Consider the following 21,362-nt stretch of genomic DNA (forward strand, 5'->3'; position numbering starts at 1 on the left):
CCACTTTTCTAATTAGATTGACGCCTCCATTGAGCAATGAGAAGACAGCGGAGGAGGTGGGATTTCCTGGGCGGGGCTGGGCCCAGTGTTGTGACTGTGCTGACGAAGGGGGAGGGGTTCAGTCAGGTGGGCACAGTGGCCCGTAGAGACCCAGCCGTCGGTATGCCCGGGATTGACAAACTGCCTATTGAGGAGACGTTGGAGGACAGTCCCCAGGTAAGAGGCAGGGGGCCCGGCCAGCTCCGGGGCGGGGGGCAGGACTGCCACGGGTCGTGGATCTCGGGGGGTGTCGTGTGGGAGCCTGACGGTCTGGGCGCGGCGTTGGAGTAGGAAGCTGAGGCTGTGGTGTCTGCGGCCAGCTCCCAAGGGCCTGAGGAACAACCACTGCCATGGGGTACAGGAGCGTCCCGCTTTCCTTGGGTGCTCTCCGCACTAGTGGCAGCCGCAGCAGTGTCGTGTCGTAGATGGATTCCGAGGCCAACTTCTCCCCCGCTCCCTCGCGCTTTTGGCACTGTGTGAATGTGTGAGCCGGAGGGGTGGTCCCTTAATGTGTGTCAGTTTCTCCATGACGTCATCTCTACCTTGCAGGTGTGCTCTGAGTATTGATTATTTGTAAACTTTGAGTTCATCATACGAAAGGCCATGGTAGTAGTTCAGCACTACTGTAGCTGTGTGATACTTCACCTGCATGTCCCCTGTCTTCAAGAGCTTAATTTTCATATGCAAGTCGTTTTCTTTTGAAATATTTCTCTTTCACAGTATCTGTTTGAGAAAGATCTTTCCTGATCTGAGACCTGCGTCTTTGCCTGGGCCAAAGCTTTCACATTTTTGTAAAAATATATATAAAGATGGCTTGGATTGATGAAGTGTTTCTGAGAGCTGTGCACAGATTGGAAATACATGCTGTTGAATTGTGTAATTCATCAGTTATGTTTGATATTAAGAAGGGTGAATATCAAGGAATTACTGCCAGCTGCCACCAAAGCTGAAGTGTTTTATAGGCTGCCTCTTCACATTCTGAATAATAACAAGATTTAGCCTTAATATGTAAAATTTCATGACAGGCAAACCATGCTCTTATTAAGCTATCAACTGGCAAAGGTCACCCTATTGAACAATGTTGACTGGCATTGGCTGACAGTGTTGACTGACATTGATGTATTAGTGTAACTCAGGATGATTTGCAATATTTAAAAGGGTGAACAGATTGATAACTTCTGAGCTTAATTTAGGATTTTTAGCAAGGTGGAGAGTCTGATGGAGTGCCAGAGGAGACCCTGGCAATTATAGACCGATAAGTCTAACATCAGTACCAGGCAAATTAGTAGAAACAATAGTAAAGAATAAAATTGCAAGGCACGTAGAAGAGCACGAATTGTTGGGCAAAAGTCAGCATGGCTTCTGCAGAGGGAAGTCGTGTCTAACTAATCTATTAGAATTCTTTGAAGGGGTTAACAAACATGCGGACAAGGGGCACCCAGTGGACATAATATACCTAGATTTCCAGAAAGCCTTTGACACGGTCCCACACCAAAGGCTTTTATGTAAATTAGGCGGTCATGGGATAGGAGGAAAGATCCTTTCATGGATCAGGAATTGGTTAAAAGACAGAAAACAAAGGGTTGGAATAAATGGTAAATTTTCACAATGGAGGGGGGTAACTAGTGGTGTTCCCCAGGGGTCAGTCCTGGGACCAATCCTGTTCAACTTGTTCATCAATGATCTAGAAAATGAGGTAAGCAGTGAGGTGGCAAAGTTTGCAGATGACACCATGTTGTTCAGGACAGTCAAAACCAAAAGGGATTGTGAAGAACTACAAAAAGATCTCAGCAAACTGAGTGATTGGGCAGCAAAATGGCAAATGAAATTTAATGTGGGTAAGTGTAAGGTAATGCACATTGGAAAAAATAACCCAAATTACATGTACAACATGATGGGGTCAAATTTAGCTATGACAGATCAGGAAAGGGATCTTGGAGTTATAGTGGATAGTTCTCTGAAGACATCCATGCAGTGTGCAGTGGCAGTTAGTAAAGCAAATAGGATGTTAGGAATTATTAAAAAGGGATAGATAATAAGACAAAAGATATCATACTACCCCTATATAAAACTATGGTACGCCCACATCTTGAGTACTGTGTGCAGATGTGGTCTCCTCACCTCAAAAAAGATATATTGGCATTAGAAAAGGTTCAGAAAAGGGCGACCAAGATGATTAGGGGTTTGGAATGGGTCCCATATGGGGAGAGGCTAGAGAGACTGGGACTTTTCAGTTTGGAAAAGAGGCGATTGTGGGGCGATATGATAGAGGTATATAAAATCATGAATGGTGTGGAGAAAGTGAGTATAGAAAAATTATTTACCTTTTCCCATAATACAAGAACTAGGGGACACCAAATGAAATTGATGGGTAGTAGGTTCAAAACTAATAAAAGGAAATTTTTCTTCACACAGCGCACAGTCAACCTGTGGAACTCCTTGCCAGAGGAGGCTGTGAAGGCCAGGACTCTATTAGGGTTTAAAAAAGAGCTCGATAAATTTTTGCAGGTTAGGTCCATAAATGGCTATTAGCCAGGGGTAAAGTATGGTGCCCTAGCCTTCAGTGCAAGGGCAGGAGATGGATGGCAGGAGATAAATCACTTGATCATTGTCTTCTGTTCTCCTTCTCTGGGGCACCCGGCATTGGCCACTGTCGGCAGACGGGATACTGGACTGGATGGACCTTTGGTCTGACCCAGTATGGCCATTCTTTTGTTCTTATGTTCTTATTGATTATACACTGCTTTCTAGCCAAAGATCCAAAAATGCACTATTAATATTGTATGAACTATGTGAAGATCAGTTAACCCACCATTGAAATGTAGCTATCCCTGGGGTGAAAGGAAACAGTGTTTAATGGAGTATACTGCTGTTGAATATTTTACAATCAAAAGAAAAATAATTTTGTTCACTTGAAATTGTAGAGGAATTCAGGTAGGCAAAATATAGTTACCCATTTGGGAAGTCAAGGCTTAAGCCATGTTCTTGTGAAAAGTTGTCTAATGACCAAGTTTTCAAGCTCAGAGAAGACTTGAGCCCCAAAGACTGGCCTGTCAGCAGATTACTACCTCTTGATCCTAAAAAGAGCTAACACTGACCTATTCTTTCAGTATTTTTATATACCATTTTTAAATGGAGTTCAATAATGAATAATCTCTACTTTTACACACAATGTCCAGAGTCAGATTCTTTACTCAAGTTATCAAATGAAAGATACTTTAGCATCTAGAGTAAACAATTTTTGGCTCCTGCTGTTGAATGTTTTTTTTTCCACTAATCTTGTGTAAAGGAGGTTGAAGTTGGAAACACTATGTACAAGGATGGCTATAGACACCAGTTCAGAATACAGTTAAAATTTAGTTCGTATGGCCTTTCAGACACGTTGAACTTCTAGGAACTCCTTCAAGAGATGTTTTGTAGCAGGCTTTAGCTAGTCAGTTATGAGTTACAGATCTTTATTCACTATTGACTCCACACTTCTGACCTGTTAGATTTGGCTATGTGCTTTCATGTGGCATTGGTCTTAATTTTTTAATTTTTAAGGGGAAAGTTGTATTTACTTAAAAGAATTCATTTTAATAGAAAATGCTAGCTCAACCAAAACATGTTGTAAACCAAGTAATATTATTCCCTACATTCTTCCATGCTCTGTTTTGAGCCGTGCTTCTGATCATCTCTATGTAAATAAAAATAACTCAGGGCTTGTGTTACAGTCTGGTTCCATTTATTTCAGAAGGCCACAAAGTGGAACAGTTTGATCCCAATGCCACAATGTGAACAAGTAAAGCATTTTTTAGAGGGGTGGGGGAGAGGGAGTAAAATGTATCATAAAACGTGATATATGTAGACCGTGAATTCTCAGTCAAAATGTCATAAACAAGTGGAGAATGATCATAATTAGGTGGATTCAGAAAATTTTCTGTTGTAATATAAGGTCATGGCATGGAAGAGTTTGAGAACCACTGACTTGGGTGGTTGTGCAGTGCTGGAGTTAAGCAGGGAAATTCTTTCCTGAGGCATATGTGAGCAGAGCTTACATCCTGAGGCATACAACCTGAAGTTTGCCGTAACTTCAACTTGTAGAGCTTCAAATTCTGCCTCTAGAATGTCAGAAACTTTAACTGCTTGGTGTTCCGTGGACTATCTTAAAGGAATGTTAGTCGTACTAAAAAAAGCCTCACCATCAATTCTTTATTCAGTTCAGCAGAACTATGTTACATGTAATATTTAAAATTCAGTTAGTTATATCCATTAATTCATTACTGCAAGATCCTGCACAAATTGATTTTTGCTGGAAGCGTGAAGTTAAGCCAAGCTTCTACGAAAAATAACTGAGCTTCACCTTTTTTGGGACTTCCAAGTAACAGGCCTCTGTTTTATCATACTCTTATTGAGTGGATATGTCCAGGGTAATGAACACATTGCAAATAGGGACCCCAATTATAATGTAATGTTTAACTTAGTTGGTACATATATTTTCACTTCACTGCACCACAGATTTTTAGATTGCAGTAATTGGTCTTCATATTAATAGGAAATACTGCTAAGTTAGATGCCTTTTCTTTCAAAATAATGGTAAATTCTGCTCCCTCCCCCAAACAGCTAGTCCTGCTTTCAGTGGAGGGGTGGACTCGCTGACCTCTTGAGGTCTCTTCCAACTCTGTGATTCTATGAAATCAATGTTTCAGGTTAATTAAAGGAATGATGTAGAAGCTATTGCTTTCTTCCACCTATGGGATATGTTCGTATTGAAGTGTTTGGGTAGCTGACATTAGCATTTGTAGAACAAACATACCATAGTTTCTTTGAACATCCCCATGAGGCATTTTAGGACCGTTTTTTCCAATGTAGAATTTGAGAGAGTACACACTTCTATTATATAATCCATTTCTAGGGTGTAGGCATTTTGTTTAAATACTGTAATATAATCAAGCTCATAATGTAGAGGTATAAGTAGGTCACTGCTTGTTAAAGAATGTTTATGTAAATAGGGCATTGTGCATGTCTTTTCAAGTGTCAGTGAAATGCCTTGGTAGCAAGCATCTGATAAGGGAAAAAAATGTTTTAAAAATCTGTGCAAGAAAGTATTGTTGCTGAGGTTTGTTTCTTAGCTCTCAATTTAAGTGAGCTGCACACCTGTTTCGTATCTCCCAATGGGGTATTCCTAAAGGTATCCTGTTTATAACAATTGCTCAGCTGTGTAATTGCGAGTTAGGATGTGAAAAAATTATATTCCAGAATGTAAATTTTCATTAGTAGTTAAGTAGATTACTAAAGTTCAATTGGATTTAAGATGAAGACTTTTGCCATACTATAGTAATCTTGTGTGGCTATTGCTGGTTTAAAAAAAAAAAAATCAAAGGGTGGCTAGAAAGTGCAAGGCGTTGCCTGTGTGTTGCAATAATGTAGTTACAGTACCAGCTCTCTCATTCTCTTATAAAATAGGGTAGTACTTAAATTACTACTTTTAAAGGTGACAAAATTCAGACAAGCAGCAATGAGCTGATGTTGCTTTCATCAGGAAACCTCAGTGAGATCAGCGATCTTTTCCGATGAAATAAGTTGATTGTACAAATGCTTTGCTTCTTTTTTTCTTACGAGTTAGTATGGAAACCATTTGAGCGACAGCTTTCAGTACTTCTACAAGCTGTGGCTTAGGTTTTTGTCAGATAGCAAAATTGAACATGATTTCTGACCTATTAATGTTTTAGGCAGATGATGACTTGGACAACAATAATTCTGCATGAAGTTGTATGTTTGGTTTCTAATTCTAAGAGCTTTGTAAGATTAACGTTTCCTCTTAAGTTTAGGGTGACTGGAAGCTCAGATTTTAGTTTTTTTTTTTTTAAATAGATACATTCACTGTATTACATGTTTAAGAAAACTCAGACAAAGCAGCTATGCATATGCAATCTGGGCCATGTCTACACGGGTAGCTTTTGTCGACATACCTTGCTGATCATCTATACAATTGAAGTGCTCTGTCAAGAGTTTGTCAACAAAACTCACCTGTTTAGTTGGCAGTATGTTGTCAACAGAGTTTTGTTGGCAGTGCCCATGTAGACATTTTTTTTTTTTTGTGACAGAGAGGGGTTCCAGTTCCCTGGGCAGCCCTGTCGGCAGACCTTCTGGTCAGCCATTCTGCTGAGAGAGGGCTGGCCAGTCTGGCCGCTCTCTGGAGACAGAGCGGCTTGCTCTTTCTATCAGCTTTTGTGTATAGGTGCTGTCTGTTGATGGAGGTACTGCAGGGTTTTTCTGTCGACAGTGACCTCTGTTGACAGAGGCTGGCCATGTAGACATGGCCCTGGAGATTAGCTAGTGTAATTACTTTTTTTTTTTTTTAAAAAGTAAAGGAACGTAGCTCTACACTAGACAAATAAATAGAGCCTGATTGCTGGGCATCTAGATTGTAATAATTTTCCCCTTTCATCTACCCAATACCAATAAAGAAGCTTCAGACTTCTTAAAAAGCTAATAATTATTTTAAAATGCAATAGTTTTATGAGCTCTGAGCAGAGACTATTTTGCAGTAGGTTTGCAAAACAAATGATGTGGTTGTAGGTGTTACTTTCAGCTGTTTTGATAATGGTAGCATGCTTTTGGTGTCTGTGGGATTATTTATTTTAAAATTAATTTTAAAGTGAACCAAAGCTTAATATATATAGGCATAATGGGATTTTAATATGGCATACTTTTCCAGATGAGGAGGCACTCTTTCACAGTTTTCCTTTTGGCAACATTGTGATTTGGTATCTATTGGAGTTTCAGTCTCCAGCTAAATCTGCAAATCCTTCCCCTCTCAGATACTAGTAAAAACATCTCTTCTCCACTATCCTGGTCCAGACTTGGCATATCTTCTTACTGCCTCTCAACAGACTCTAGTTCAATAGACCTCATGTTCTGACAAGGCAGCCAGCCTGTCTGTTCTGATTTTACTGAAAAGCTTAGGGCACATATGCACTGCTATCTTAGAGCAATGATGTAGAGAAACTTTGGTCCAGAGCAGTGACTGATCATTTAGTTCCAATCCTTTGTGACATCATAGAATGAGTGTCATTTCCCTAGACCACTTTCTAGCTGAAGTGTACTCCTCTCCATTGAATTACTTTTACTGGCCTTGCCCCAGGTTTATTCCACATCCCATTTTAGGGCCTGGAGAGCCCAACCCATTGTCTCTTTCATGTCTTTCTCCCTTGGCTCTAGATTCTGGAGAGCTTTCCTCCAAATTCTCCCTGCTCTCCAAATTCTCTCAGGCTGCTGCTTATATTCTATGACCCTGTAGATCATTTCAGACTTGTCACCGGGGTGGTGGGCTAACCAGGCACGTATGAGGCTGAGCCCAGCTCCCTTAAAGGGAGCTGTTCACTCAGACATATCTACTTGTGCTGAGTGAGAAACATATAATGACACAGTAATTTGGAGCTTTTGAAAATTTTAGAACAATGAGCTTCTAAATTATGAACAGGAAACATGCTTTCTTAAACCCTATTTTTACAAGTTTTGAAAAATGTAATGAAGAAAAGAAAATGTTTTACTAATTCATTAAGTAAATCATATTTCATATCTCCGAAATACCAAGACATTCCTTTAAAAATTAGCTTGGCAAAGAATAATCTATTGTGTATTGCATTTGACAGACACGTTCTTTGCTGGGTGTATTTGAAGAAGATGCTGCAGCAATTTCCAGTTATATCAACCAGTTGTATCAAGCAATGCGCCGAATTTATGATGCACAGGTAAAAGTATATCTGTTTCCTGTATGCATTTAGAAATCTTGTAAAAACATCTTTTAACATGGGTAAACTGTATTTTTGAATTGTAGGTTAAAAATTGGAGATGAAAACTGGAAAATGCCATTATTGTCAAGTCCTTCTGGTTTTGAAAGTACATTTGTCTCAGTTGGAAGGGTTGTGTTGTCTTGCACTTAGCACCAGTTGGAAGAGTTGTGTTATCTTTGCACTTAGAACAATTCTGCATATCTAAATGACCTGCTCTAATCATGATCTTATTGTAAGAAATGACATGTCTAAGAAATTTTTGGATATATTATGAGCGGTGGGTCAGTCACGTACAAATAACTTATGTTAAGATGGAGGCCAGAAGCATTTGCTTTTTTTCTGAACAATTGACATTGTGGCTGTAATGCACATTGATAAGTTACATTTAGACAGTTTCTTGTTGTATTCATTTTATCTTATTAACATGTATCTTGCCTTATTTTGTTTCCATCTTGATTTGATTATGACACTGATGCACGTATGTGGCCAGGATACTGTTGCCTTTCTTGTGGGGGAGCCGGGGGATGGTGTTCTGTGGTGAACCCTGGCCTCACCCACTCATTCCGGGTTCCAGCCCAGGGACCCTGTGTGGCTGCTAGTGGTGGGGAAGGGCTCCCCTCGTTATGAACACCACAGCTCTTCCCTGGGCCACTTCCCCAGACAATTCCTCCACCCCATACCTCCTCCAGGTAGTGGCAGCAGCAGCAGCACGTTCTCCCTCCTGGCTTGGCTCCTCCTGTGTGATCAGTCTGCTTGGCCTTACACCGAATCTTGGGGCCTCCTGGGCATGGCCTTAGGCCCTTGAGGCTCAGCTCAGCTCAGCTCAGCTCAGCTCAGCTCAGCTCAGCTCAGCTCAGCTCAGCTCCCCTCCTCTGGTGCCTGTAGGAAAAATTCTCTCTTCTCCTACTGGGCAAAGGGTTCTTTTAAAAGTTAGCCTAAGTGGGACCAGCTGGCCCCAGTTGGCCCCAGGGCAGCTTCCTCCCCAGCTGCTTACACTCTGCTTGTTTGCCAGCCCTGCTTTTTCCTCTTGTTCTCACCCCCTCCCGGCCTTACCTTATCACATATCCTTCCTCTCCAGCTCAACACCACAGGGTTGGGCTACTTGGGACGGCATACAGTGTACTCGGGACAGGCCATCGGCATTCCTGTGCTGGGCCCTGGCCCTATGCTGCACTCTAAAGTGGAACGGCTGCAAGGACAGGAACCACCGGGTTATTCTTGCGTTCCTATCTTTGTTTCTGACCATCCACTGTAGGAGTGCATGGTCTGTGACAAGGGTAAACTTCCGTCCGAGGAGGTAGTATCTGATGCTTTCCACCGCCCATTTCACCACAAGACACTCTTTTTCCATGATGGCATAATTTCACTCTCTGGGAAGGAGCCTGCGGCTCAGGTATAGGATGGGGTGGTGGTCTTTTCCGATCACTTGGGAGAGCACGGCTCCCAAGCCCACGTCGGAGGCATCAGTTTGTAGTAAGAATTCCTTCCGGAAATCTGGGGCAATAAGGTCTGGGTTACTACACAGGGCTGTATTTAAATCCAGAAATGCCTCCTACACTGCTGGGGTCCAGTTCACTGTGTCGGGGCGACAGGCTTTTGTGAGGTCTGTCAGGGGGCATGCTCTAGATGTGAAGTGGGGGATGAACCTCCGATAGTACCCCACGAGTCCCAGGAATGCCTAGACTTGTTTCTTCCAGAGTGGTCAAGGCCCCTTTTGCATTGCCTCTACCTTGTTTAGTTGGGGTTTCACTATGATCCATTCCACAATGTACCCCAAATATCTCGCTTCCGTTAGCCCTATAGCACATTTTGTCAGGTTCATCGTGAGGCCAGCTTCCTTCAGGGTGTTTAACACTGCCTCTACTTTCTTCAGGTGGGTGTCCCAATCTGGGCTATGAATAACAATGTCATCGAGATAAGCTGCAGCATAGGCAAAGCGTGGTCGTAATAACTTATCCATTAGCAGTTGGAATGTTGCAGGGGCTCCATGTAACCCAAATGGGAGGACGGTGGTCCTTCTGGGGTGGAAAAGGCTGTCTTTTCCCTGCCTTCCCAGGACAGGGGAATCTTCCAGTATCCCTTGGTCAGGTCAAGGGTTGACAGGTAGCAGGCCTTTCCCAACCGATCTATCAGTTCATCAATACGGGGCATGGGGTATGCGTCAAATTTGGACACTTCGTTTAGCTTTCTGAAATCGTTACAAAACTAGAGGCTGCCATCTGGCTTAGGCACTAAGATGATCGGGCTGGACCACTGGCTATGAGGCTCCTCAATAAGGCCCAGGTCCAGCATCCTCTGCACCACCCTTCGGACCTCCTCTCGTTTTGTCTCTGGGAGTCTGTAAGGCCTCACATGCACCCTTACCCCTGGGTCAGTGACAATGTGGTGTTCCACCTCTGTAGTTCCTCCAGGGTTTGCTGAAAACACATCTGCGTGCCGTTTCAATGTGTTGAGGACCTTCCTCTGTTGGTTGGTGTTTAGCTGTGGGGAGATTCCCGCCTGTCTCTCCTGGTCTTTCTGTGGTGCCAACATGCTCAGGATGGCCAGCTGCTCTTCCCAGTCCCGCCAAGGTGTTAGTAGGTTAACATGATAGATCTGCTCAGTCTTCCTGCGATCTGGTTGTCGTATCATGTAGTTTACTTCTCCTATGGCCTCACCTACCTAGTAGGGGCCCTGCCACTGGGCTAGGAATTTGCTTTCAGCCATTGGAACCAATACCATCATCTGGTCCCTCACACTGAACTTCCAGACAGTTGTCTGTCGGTTATAGTATGCCTGCTGGGCTTCTTGGGCCTGTTCCAGGTGCTTCTGGACGATGGGCATAACCTTGGCATTCTGGTCCTTCATCTGGTGCACGTGCTCAATGATATTGCGCCCATGGTTCGGCTGTTCCTCCCAGGTCTCTTTGGCAAGGTCCAGGATGCCTCGGGGGTTCCAGCCATATGATAGCTCAAACAGAGAAAACCCTATGGAGGCCTGGGGAACATACCAGATAGCAAACATTAGGAATGGGAGCACAGCATCCCAGTCTCTCCCATCCTGGCTCACTACCTTGCAGATCATGCTTTTGAGGGTGCGACTGAACTGTTCAACGAGGCCATCTGTCTGTGGATGGTATACTGATGTCCTCAGGGCCTGGATGTGGAGCAGTGCACACAAATCTTTCATCAGTTTGGAGACGAAGGGTGTACCCTGGTCCATTAATATCTCCCAGGGGATTCTGACTCTGGCAAAGATCTATACTAGCACCCTTGGGATAGTCTTTGAGTGGGCATTATGCAGGGGTAGCACCTCTGGGTATCTGGTGGCATAGTCCAAGAATACCAATATGTACTGGTGACCTTGGGATGACTTTTCCAGTGGGCCAGCTAGATCCATGGGGATCCACTCAAAGGGGACCTCAGTAATGGGTAGGGGCACCAGTGGGGCTCTCAGATGTGGCTGCTGCTCATGCAGCTGTCACTCAGGGCAGGAGGTACAGTCATACCGGACTTCTACATATACCCCAGGCCAAAAGAACCTCTGCAAGATCTGGTTTAAGATCTTCTCAACCCCGAGGTGACCCCCAAACAAATGGCTATGGGCTAAGTCCATCACCGTCCTCCGATGTCTTTGGGGCACCAGGAGTTAAATCTGCCAGCTAGTCCTGTACTCTGCCTACATGGTACAGTAGGTCCCTCCTGATTATATAGTATGGTCTCTGACCTTCGTGTCTTCCCTCCATGGGTACCCCATTCATATCCACTACCTCCTGGCGTATATTTCGGTATACTGGATCTTCGGCTTGTTCCCGTGCAGAGTTTGGGAGGGAGGACCCTATGTCCTCAAGCTCAGAGGGAGCTCCTTCCTCTTCTGATTTGGGGGCTCCATAGTGCTGGGCCCAACCTTGGGCTCTTCTGTGCCTCAGGTCGCCCTCCTCCCTGTGGGTTCAGCCTCTTCCCCCACCAGGGCTGGTCCAGTGTTCTGGGACAGAATTCGGATGCCCAGTTGTTTGGCTGCCCTCCTCTCATGCCTCGACTTCCAGGGCTTCCCAGGTGCAGCAAAGAGGTCCTGGGAGAACTTGTGGAAGATTGGGGTGGCCCCTCCATTTTCATCTCCACACAGAATTAATACTGTACTCAGTAATTAAGATAGTTGATGTGAACTCCAATATTGTATTATCTGTGAATTTCAAGACAATTCCAGTTTTGAATTCTGTCCTGATTTTAATGGGCCTGATGATTCTACAGTGTGCACATGATACGTATTGTTGCTCTGACCTTTAGAAATACTCAGCACTCACCGTTCCCATTAACTTCAGTAGCAGTTGGTGGTCCCCAGTTCCTCTGAAAATCTGGCTCTATACGTTTTGAGATGGGTCCCATTTTAATATTTTGTTTTGTATTCCTATGTTTCCTCTTCAAAAATGTTATAATGCCCACAGTAGATACTGATTGGAAAGGAAAATAGGATTAAACTGTTTTTCCTTTTTTATTTTAAACCAGAATGAATTAAGCGCCGCAACTCATCTAACTTCAAAACTCTTAAAAGAATATGAGAAGCAGGTACAGTATAAATCTTTTTACTTTGAAATAGATTAGTACATGCTTTTGTGTACTATTTTTAAGAAGTATAGCCTTTTTTATTTCCCACACAGAAAGTGGAAAACTGCACAGGTCTGATCCAGACAAAATGAGCCATTTCAAATACTTGTTCACAGGAACCTCACCAGCTACACATGTTGCTTTCTGTTCTGTGTTGAACATACCCAATTCCGAGGACCTGTCATAAATTAGACTAATATTCCACCTTCAATTTTAGTGTGAAGCTGGGAGTTTCCTTCCCATACCAGAAGAATAGCTCTGTATGGCACAAAAGCTTGTCTCTCTTACTGTCAGAAGTTGGACAAATAAAATACCTTACCCACTTTGTCTCTCTAATATTCTGAGACCAAAACTGCTACAACTACACTGTACAGTTAAAATTATGGTCAGTTAGTTTTGCAGTATCTTTTTGTAAAGAAACAGCAGCTATGCTACACAGCAGTTTTTATTGCAACATAGATAGGGTTAAGAGTCTTCCATGGATATTTTTAGTAAAAGGGACAGGATGTGGGCAATGAACAAATATTCACAAAATAATGCAACCTGTCCTTGACTTTTGCTAAAAAATGACATGGTGGAGGATGGATAACAGAACGCTACTGGGGCTTGCAGCTGCTCCAGCCTTGCTGCTGATCCTGTAGGTGGGGCTGAGTGTGGTTTCTCCAGCACCATGGAGGCTGACTCAGTCCCAGTGACCTGCATCAGAAGAAGTCACAGAGGCCCCAAAAAGTCACAAAATCTGTAACCAGATTGTATCTTTAAATACAGCAAAAGCAAGCAAATCATGCTTCCATGAATTTTGTCATGGTAGTTACATTTAAAAAGTTCCTAACTGTCAGGGTGGTCAAAAAGTGGAATAAATTGCCAAGGGAGGTTGTGGAATCTCCATCTCTAGAGATATTTAAGAACAGGTTAGATAGATGTCTATCAGGAGTGGTTTAGACAGTACTTGGTCCTGCCATTGGGGCAGGGGGCTGGACTTGATGGCTTCTCGAGGTCCCTTCCAGTGCTAGTATTCTATGATTCTATGATAAATTACTTGCCGTCAAATTCTGATATGCTCAGTAATAATTGCCTTCCATAATTTGTGATTAATATTGTTTAATTACCTTGTGTTATTGGGTAAGTACCTAAAAAGTGTACCAGATTTTCCCGTTTTATTATTTTTAACCTATCTGCTCAGTGGTTTGCATCAAATGTAATTAAAACAAATCTCTATAAAAAACCCTGCTATCTTCAAAGTTTTTTCCTAAATAAAGCCCCAGATTATTGACATGAGGATTTCATAATCTGTAATATTAGCTATAATGAGAGAATTCCCATTCCATTGCTAAAATCCCACAGTTACCATGTAAATTTCCTCATTTTAATAAGATGTTTATTTACAACTTTGATGATTTTTCACGGGACATAAGGTATAAGTCTTGCAGTCCTTCCTGATGAAGAGCTGACTGAGTGCTAAAATACAGTTGCTACGAATTGAGTATCAGAATTGGGCACTGTGTTTTGGTTTTTTTTTTTATTTACTTTTCCATTACAATGCAAGGTTAGGTTTGTTGTTCTCAGGCTTTCTGCTACTTGAGAAAATTGCTAACACTACTGTGAAGGAGAAATATTTAAAATGTGACACAAAATAACCTAAAGCAAACATTTTAAAATTTGAGTATTCCCAGGCATTTTCTTGTTAAGGAAAATACAAGGTGAAAAACATTATTGGCAGCCTCGTGTATTCAAAAAGGCTGAATAACAAAAACATGGTTAGTTTTAAAGTATAAAGTTTTCAGCAATAAATTTGGGATTTTATTTGAATTCTGGATTTTTAATCTTTAGGATCCTGCTTTTAAACTTCTCTCCATAATCATGAGGGCTAGAAGTTTACTTAAGACATTGTTTTAAAATCACAAGACTATGGGACCTGGGGCTTTAAGGAAAACACTGAATCTAAAATTGAGAGAGTTGACAAAATTGGAATAATTATGTCATTCTCTGAAGCAGTCAAACTCTAATCTTTCCTAAATACTAGCCCTTAACTGACAGATTTCAAAAAAGCAGTAACTCCGTACTTGTCATAAATATTCTTTAACATGCAAGTAATAAGTTATTCGGTAAAATGTCCTACACATTAATTATACTTACTGAATATAAACATGGGTATTTTAAGTTTTTATAGTTTTCCTTTCAAAATAATTGGACTAAGTATATTGTGAGGTTACAGCTTACTACTTTTATCCACAAGGATGTGTCATCATTTTCTTTCTTTATTTTTATAGCGTTTTCCATTAGGAGGCGACGATGAAGTTATGAGCGCTACCCTTCAGCAGTTTGCAAAGGTGATAGATGAGGCAAGTTTTGAATGTTTTGGCTTACTTTTAATCTTTGTTGGTCTTCTATAGCCTTCTCAACTTATCATTCTTAGCTTTCTTTTTTTTTTTAGAAAAAACTTTTGGAAGTAGTTTTTATTTATTTAATTATGTTAGCAATTTAATTACTTACCCTTGACACAGTATAAAATTGTGTAGCCTGAAGACTGAGAATCAGTTCTGTGAAGTAAGAGTACATTGTTTCTAAACGATTTCCTTTATGTCCTGTATCAGTCTGTAAACAGCTGCCATAAAAGTTGTTACCCTGCAGAACTAGAAGGTAGCAGATTTATAATGTAAACATGAATTGTAGATATAAATTCATTCCACTGTCTTTAATATCTGTTGACACCACTGTGAATAACCTCTTTAAATCAAGGCACTTTCATTTATAATTAGTGTTGAGATAGTGTCCAAAAACTGTAGTTAAAATAGGGGACCTATTGTACTAGACATTTGAAGTTGTCATTGCTGCTTACACTAATGCAGACCAGTTTAAGACATGATGAAGCAAGTGAATGAAAAAAATAGGAAGCAATTATTGGAAGGAAAGAAAAGGGTAACATTAATTTTACATACTTCAGATGTGTGCATTAATAGTTCCACAACTTCTCTATATTTTAAAAAAATCAGGAACTCTTACTGACGTTCTGTTCAGCCATGATCATTTGGCTATTTTATGTGGGCATCACAACAACAATGGTTCTTGAGGAGGCATTTGAAGTAGTAGAGCGCAGCAGAGATTTCACACATTGATTTGGGGAAGATGCTCCATGCATAAGGAGTAGCATGTCAGTAACTGGTGCATGATGGGTTAAGTGACAATCAGTGTTGGCATAGATTCCATGATGGAGAAGTGGCTTGATAAGGCAGAAGAGCAAAAAGAAATAGGGTCATAGTTGTGAACAAAGTACAACTTCGAAATAAGCAACTTTGAATTAGGGCACTACTCCATTCCCGGAAACGGAGTGGTTCCCTGTTAACTTCGAAGTAAGGGAAAATGTGTGTAGGCTCTCTGCTGGCTACTTCGATGTAGTGCTTAACTTGGAAGTTAACTTCAAAGTTAGTTCCTAGTATAGACGCACCCTAACAGCCCAGAGCAGAAGCTTAACTTGCAGTATAAAATGGCAGATAGTGGAGAGCTTTGAGGGACAATATCATGGAGGGAATCAATGGGAAGTGCTTTTCGAGAATGGTGATATAGGTTACAGCATTAACTTTGGAGACAGTGTCTGTGTCTACACTAGCTCCCAACTTCGAAGGGAGTATGGTAAGTAGGGTGTCAGGAGGTTATTAATGAAGTGCTGTGGTGCAGATGCAGCACTTCATTAAGCTAATTCTCCCCCGCAGCAACTTTGAAGTGTTAAACTTCAAAGTGCTAGCTTCTTTGTAGCCATGGCTAACCTGCGGCTACTTCAAAGTCCCTTTACTCCTCATGTATCGGGTTCTTATTAGCACTGATGAGTTTGCTTGCTTTTAAATTCCTTCTAAAACACATCCAATGCTTGGATGGGTCTATCAGTCCTTTGTTCAAAGCTTCAGTTTATAGCAGGAGTCTCAAACTCCTGGCCCATAGGCTATCTCCAATCAGGAGCAGTTGCACTTCAGGGCAAGTTGATCAGGATGATGGGAGATTACTAATAAAGTGCTGCGGTGAATATGCAGCACTTCGTTAGCCTGTCAAACTTAAAAGCGCTGGCGTGCATGTAGTGCCCACGCTACTTCAAAGTGCCTTTACTTCTCAAAATCTTGAGATATATATTATATATAATGCCACCTATATTCCTTGCAGCATCACACATGTTTTGTTGGAAAATTCACCAGAGTCATCTGACCCAAAATGCTCTGCAGAAACTTGTGGTTGAGTCTTCCATTGAGCCACAGGCAAGGTTCTTGATAAACCACAGTATAATTTCCTAGCAGCTTGCATAGAAGGCTGCTGGGGAATCTGGGCTACCAGGGTCTGAGGCAGCACCAACACGCAGTCTGTCCTGTAGCTGGAGACTCTGGCTTCCATGGTTTTGGGACAGCCTTTACAGTTAACTAGTCCCAGGGGTTGTAAGCTTTCTTTTGCAGAGATGAAAACATCTGTTTCCAAGGCCCAAAGCTCCTACACCAGCTCCAGCTCTGTCTACCTGGTTCAATATCAGTCCACTGTTGACCAGGCCTTGAAAGCCATTGCTGAGCCAGGTGTCCCTCAGTGTTAGAATATGCCATGCCAATTTTTTTGGTTTGCTTAGAGCTAGTCCTAAGCAAAAAGTAGACCTTTTAAAATTTCCTGTGGAATAGAAATATTTTTTTTCCACTCAACTTTATTGAGAACAAAGAGAGGACAGTTTTTCAGGAGAGGGTACAAATATCGTCTAAAAAAGTTGCATGCATCCTTTGTTGTCCAAACATCTTTTCCATACTGACGTATTTTATAACACAAATCTGCAAGATCTCAGTGTGCTTTGGAATTCTTCCACATAGATACAAAGATTAATATATAAAAAAGTGTATACACACACACGCAATGTGTAACTTGCATTCTAAAGGTGACCTACAAAACTTGAATACAAAAAAATCCTTCAGTTACTGCAACATATGTTTCATGCTCGTAGCTGCAAGAGTGAGAGAGACTGATTTTTAACACATTAAAATTAGAACTGTGTTGAATGTCGTTTTTAGCTTGAAGTAGCTTGCAAACATGGCTGAAGGTCAGGAAAAATAATTTAAAGACTTGCTTGGTCATCTGTAAGTCAAATTTATAGCAAAGCAGCTCAGTTCATGGAGGCTATTAAAGCCAAGTGGAACTGCATTTAGTAGTATTTTCCAAGAACTTACTTACATAGCTGACGATTCACTCTTTTTCCCCCCCCTTACAGCTCAGCTCTTGTCATGCAGTGCTTTCAACTCAACTAGCTGATGCCATGATGTTTCCCATTACTCAGTTTAAAGAAAGGGATCTAAAAGGTAGAGTTGTCAAACTGATTTAAATAATGATTTTTTTATCCATCGCTCTTGTGCTACCTAATTGTAGGCTAAATCACTAAATCACGTAATTTTTATTTGAATGTACTGTAGCTCTTTCGAATTTGGAATGTTTTTAAGGTGAACCATTGACATGGGAATTACTAAACAGATATTTTACAAAACTTTGTTCATATTTAAAGAAATTAACTGTATGCCAAGTCAACAAACCTGTAAATTTCTTTCTGCAAATAGTTTGGTTCAAAGTCTATTTTTTCCAGTTGTCTTTCACAGGCCGTTTCTACACATGCCACTTTTTCCCTAACCCTGAAAATTTTCAGGAGGAAGGAGCTTCTGGAAGGAGGATTTCCTTCCTGGAGATCCCCGGGAGTTGTGCTTCTACACACTGTTGTGGAGTCCAGAGGAGCTTCTTCTGGACTTGGAATCATGTGACCGCATGCTAATGAGGCATTGGAAATTTATATTTGCACCTCATTAGCATTTTTTGGACCATTTATTAGCATGCTGCTTTCAGAAAAAGTGGCATGTGTAGAAACACGCACATAGTTGATCTTAGTAAAAATTCATGTCAAGAGCTAAATAATTTGTAGTTTGCACCCTACTTCCCAAGGATGTTTGTCTACATCACAAGGCCACCATGTAAACTTGTGATGAATGGCAGTTTCCATTTAGTGTAACCGCACAGTGTAGTAGTGATTATTGAAGATGAGTCCTGATGCTATTCTTGCAGCTGAAAATTTGCTCACTACAGAAGAGTATATCCTGCAGCTGAGATTGCATGTAACATTTAGTGAGACCATGCACCTTCTTCATGTATTCCACAAACACTTCTAGTTTACAACAGTTACTTAGCTGTGGAGTGCTCAACATCCTCATGGACCAGGAGATAGAGGGTACTTTTCTTTTGGAGCAGAAATCACAATCTTTTGAACAGAAAACTAGAGCAACTATTTACATTATTGTACTGTCATTTTCTTCTGACTTTGGCCTCTTGTTCAAATGTTTTTTCCCAGAGATACTGACCTTAAAAGAAGTTTTCCAAATTGCCAGCAATGGTATGTGCACCCTAAAAATTTAATTTACTGTGAATATTTGTACAACAGAATATAAAATTAGGAGGTAAGCTGATTATTTGAAAGTGATTTTCAGTGCACATAATTTTCCTAGCTCTCTTTGAAAGTCCCAGTGTGGAGTCTCTAAGTTTTATGGAAAATTGGAATACAAACAAACTAGTTTTATGTGGCCTGGTGTGCTTCCATAGCCCTGACCTGATATTACTCACCCTGCCTTATTTCAGGCCTACAACAGACGGCAAAGTCAAACTAAGTTACACAACTCCAGCTACGTGAATAGTGTAGCTGGAGTCGATGTAACTTAGTTCAACTTACTGCAGCATACCCACTGTGGATGGTTGATAGAAGGAACTCTGATGTTGACTCCCCTTACACCTTGCAACCCCTGTGCACCACTGGGTTTGATGGGAACACTAGCGGTGCTTGACCTAGTGCATCTACTGGACCTCCTAAATCAGGAGTGGAGAACACCCAGCCCACGGTCCAAATCCAGACTTCAGCTTGCCGGGATCTGGACTGCAGGCCTTAGTATCCAGGCTGTGGTGGGGTGGGAAGTGTGGAGCCCTGAGACTCATGAGCTGGAGTCAGGCAAGCCAGATCTGGCCAACATGCTCTGTCAAGGTGCAGGAAGTGGCTCCATGCAGCACCACTGCCGTGTGCTGCTATTCCTCCAGCCTGGGGAGGAGGAGAGGGAAGTGGTAGCACTAGGGGCATTGCCTGGAGGCTTTATCCCACCACTCTGGCTGGAATTCTGGCCAGTTGCAGCAGCAGAAGATTGTGCCTGGGAGCCAGGTGGGAGGTCACAGAGCCATGTGTGTCCCAGGATAAGTGTCCGAGCTCCCCAACCCAGACCCCATGCCCCTAGACTGTTCCTGTACCCTCCCTCCTGCCCAGACCCCCACTCCCATCCCATTCCTTCATCTTCCCTCCTACACCAACTGAGTTTCTTTAAGGTCAATCCTTTTCATATGGACTAATAAAGGGGACAAGCTTGAAACCTATTTTCTTTATAAAACAGAATATGCAAGTGAGTTTATTAATAAAAGTGTTTTTCCACTTCAGAAACTGTGGCATGATCACTTAAAAAAATGGGTATTTAGGGAAAGTTTTCTTAACAGCTTCCATTTGTAATTTTTGTTAAAATGCATGCATAACTATTTAAAAACTTTCTCTAGCTGAGGTAGACAGGATAGAGGAATAATAAGTAAGAGAACAAACAATATCCACGTAATGTCATTGTTAAGAAATTAAGGTTTTAATTTTGGGAGTACCTTGTGTCCCATGTGTCAGTGAAAGAAATCACTAAAAATATAAGTGGTTTTATTTTGTTTCATTGAATTTAAATATTGGTCATTATTATATCTTTCCTATGTTATCAATTTAATTTATTAAATGACTAAGAAATTAAATATTTTATTATTTAGATCATGATACTGCCATTAACAGATACAGTCGGCTGTCAAAAAGAAGAGAAAATGAAAAGGTTTGTGAGACTTACTTCTAAGAAGCCTCTTTACGGGAGGTAAACAAAAATATTATAGAAAAGACAATCTCCAATGATGGTAAATAATATGAAACAGAGTAGACGTAAAGTCTGATAGTTCAGGTTCTAAAAATAGAGACAACTTTGTAGAGCAGACAAAAAATGCTGCTTTCACATTGTAGAAGTGTAAAGTAATTATATTCTGATGTATATGGCTAAAGAGAGAACTTCTCAGTCCTCAAAAAATAGAATACAGGGTTTGGTTACCATGGATTCCTCTTCCATAAACTTTAGAAAAGGAGTCCTGTGGCAAAAAGTGCCATTTCTGGTATACGGTGGATTTTGTTTTTTAATGGTAGTATTTCAGAGCTGGTTATAAATAAACCTGTGCAGAAATCACATGCTAAACAGTGAGTTACAGACTTTGTTATGTTTTGCTCTCTAGGTCAAGTATGAAGTTACAGAAGATGTGTATACTTCCAAGAAGAAACAGCATCAGACCATGATGCATTATTTCTGTGCATTAAATACTCTGCAGTACAAGAAAAAAATAGCCATGCTGGAGCCCTTGCTAGGATATATGCAAGCTCAGGTGGATACGTCTAACACTGAAAGTTGTAGATGTGAAATAAGGTTGGAGTACCTGTCATAGAATTTCTTGTAGGAACTTTTTCACAGTGTTACTGGTGACTGCTGCCTAAAGCTTTGGCACTGACAAGTATCCGAGAAGCTAAGAACTGAGTGACTATAGCAGTGGTATGGTCTTCTCACCTCCAAGAGACGTTGTTCCTGCAGTTCAGTATTGAAGCACATGCTGAAGGAAAGATATGGGGAAGCGTATAGCATTATCCTCCTTGGGCAGCTATTTTACAGACAACTTAAGGCTTGTGTACACTGCTGTGCAGACTGTGGGGTATGAATTGCAGAGTTCCCTGAACTCTTGTGATCTAAATGCCCCATGTGAATGCTGCTGGTATGAACTAAAAGGTTCATAGTCCAGTTTGAAAAAGGGCTGTGTTCATGCAAACTAGGTACCTTTCCATTCATGACAACAGTGTCCACATCAGGCAGTA

At 41.4% G+C, this 21,362-nt stretch overlaps 1 protein-coding gene across 4 annotated transcripts in view; it reads left to right on the forward strand.

Moving 5' to 3' along the window:
• Positions 1-127: 127 nt before the first annotated feature.
• The window catches only part of APPL1 (adaptor protein, phosphotyrosine interacting with PH domain and leucine zipper 1), a 50,260-nt gene continuing 29,025 nt past the window's right edge, over positions 128-21,362 (forward strand). For all 4 annotated transcript variants that reach the window (XM_075005379.1, XM_075005380.1, XM_075005381.1 and 1 more), the window contains exons 1-8: positions 128-216; positions 7,677-7,775; positions 12,302-12,361; positions 14,671-14,742; positions 17,628-17,715; positions 18,747-18,788; positions 20,231-20,289; positions 20,735-20,881. In XM_075005379.1, coding sequence (XP_074861480.1) covers positions 163-216; positions 7,677-7,775; positions 12,302-12,361; positions 14,671-14,742; positions 17,628-17,715; positions 18,747-18,788; positions 20,231-20,289; positions 20,735-20,881 — 621 coding nt within the window. In that variant the 5' untranslated portion in view covers positions 128-162. The remainder of the gene's footprint in view (positions 217-7,676; positions 7,776-12,301; positions 12,362-14,670; positions 14,743-17,627; positions 17,716-18,746; positions 18,789-20,230; positions 20,290-20,734; positions 20,882-21,362) is intronic.

The sequence above is a fragment of the Carettochelys insculpta genome, chromosome 11 (assembly GCF_033958435.1).
Source record: "Carettochelys insculpta isolate YL-2023 chromosome 11, ASM3395843v1, whole genome shotgun sequence".
In the NCBI taxonomy this organism is placed as follows: Eukaryota; Metazoa; Chordata; order Testudines; family Carettochelyidae; genus Carettochelys; species Carettochelys insculpta.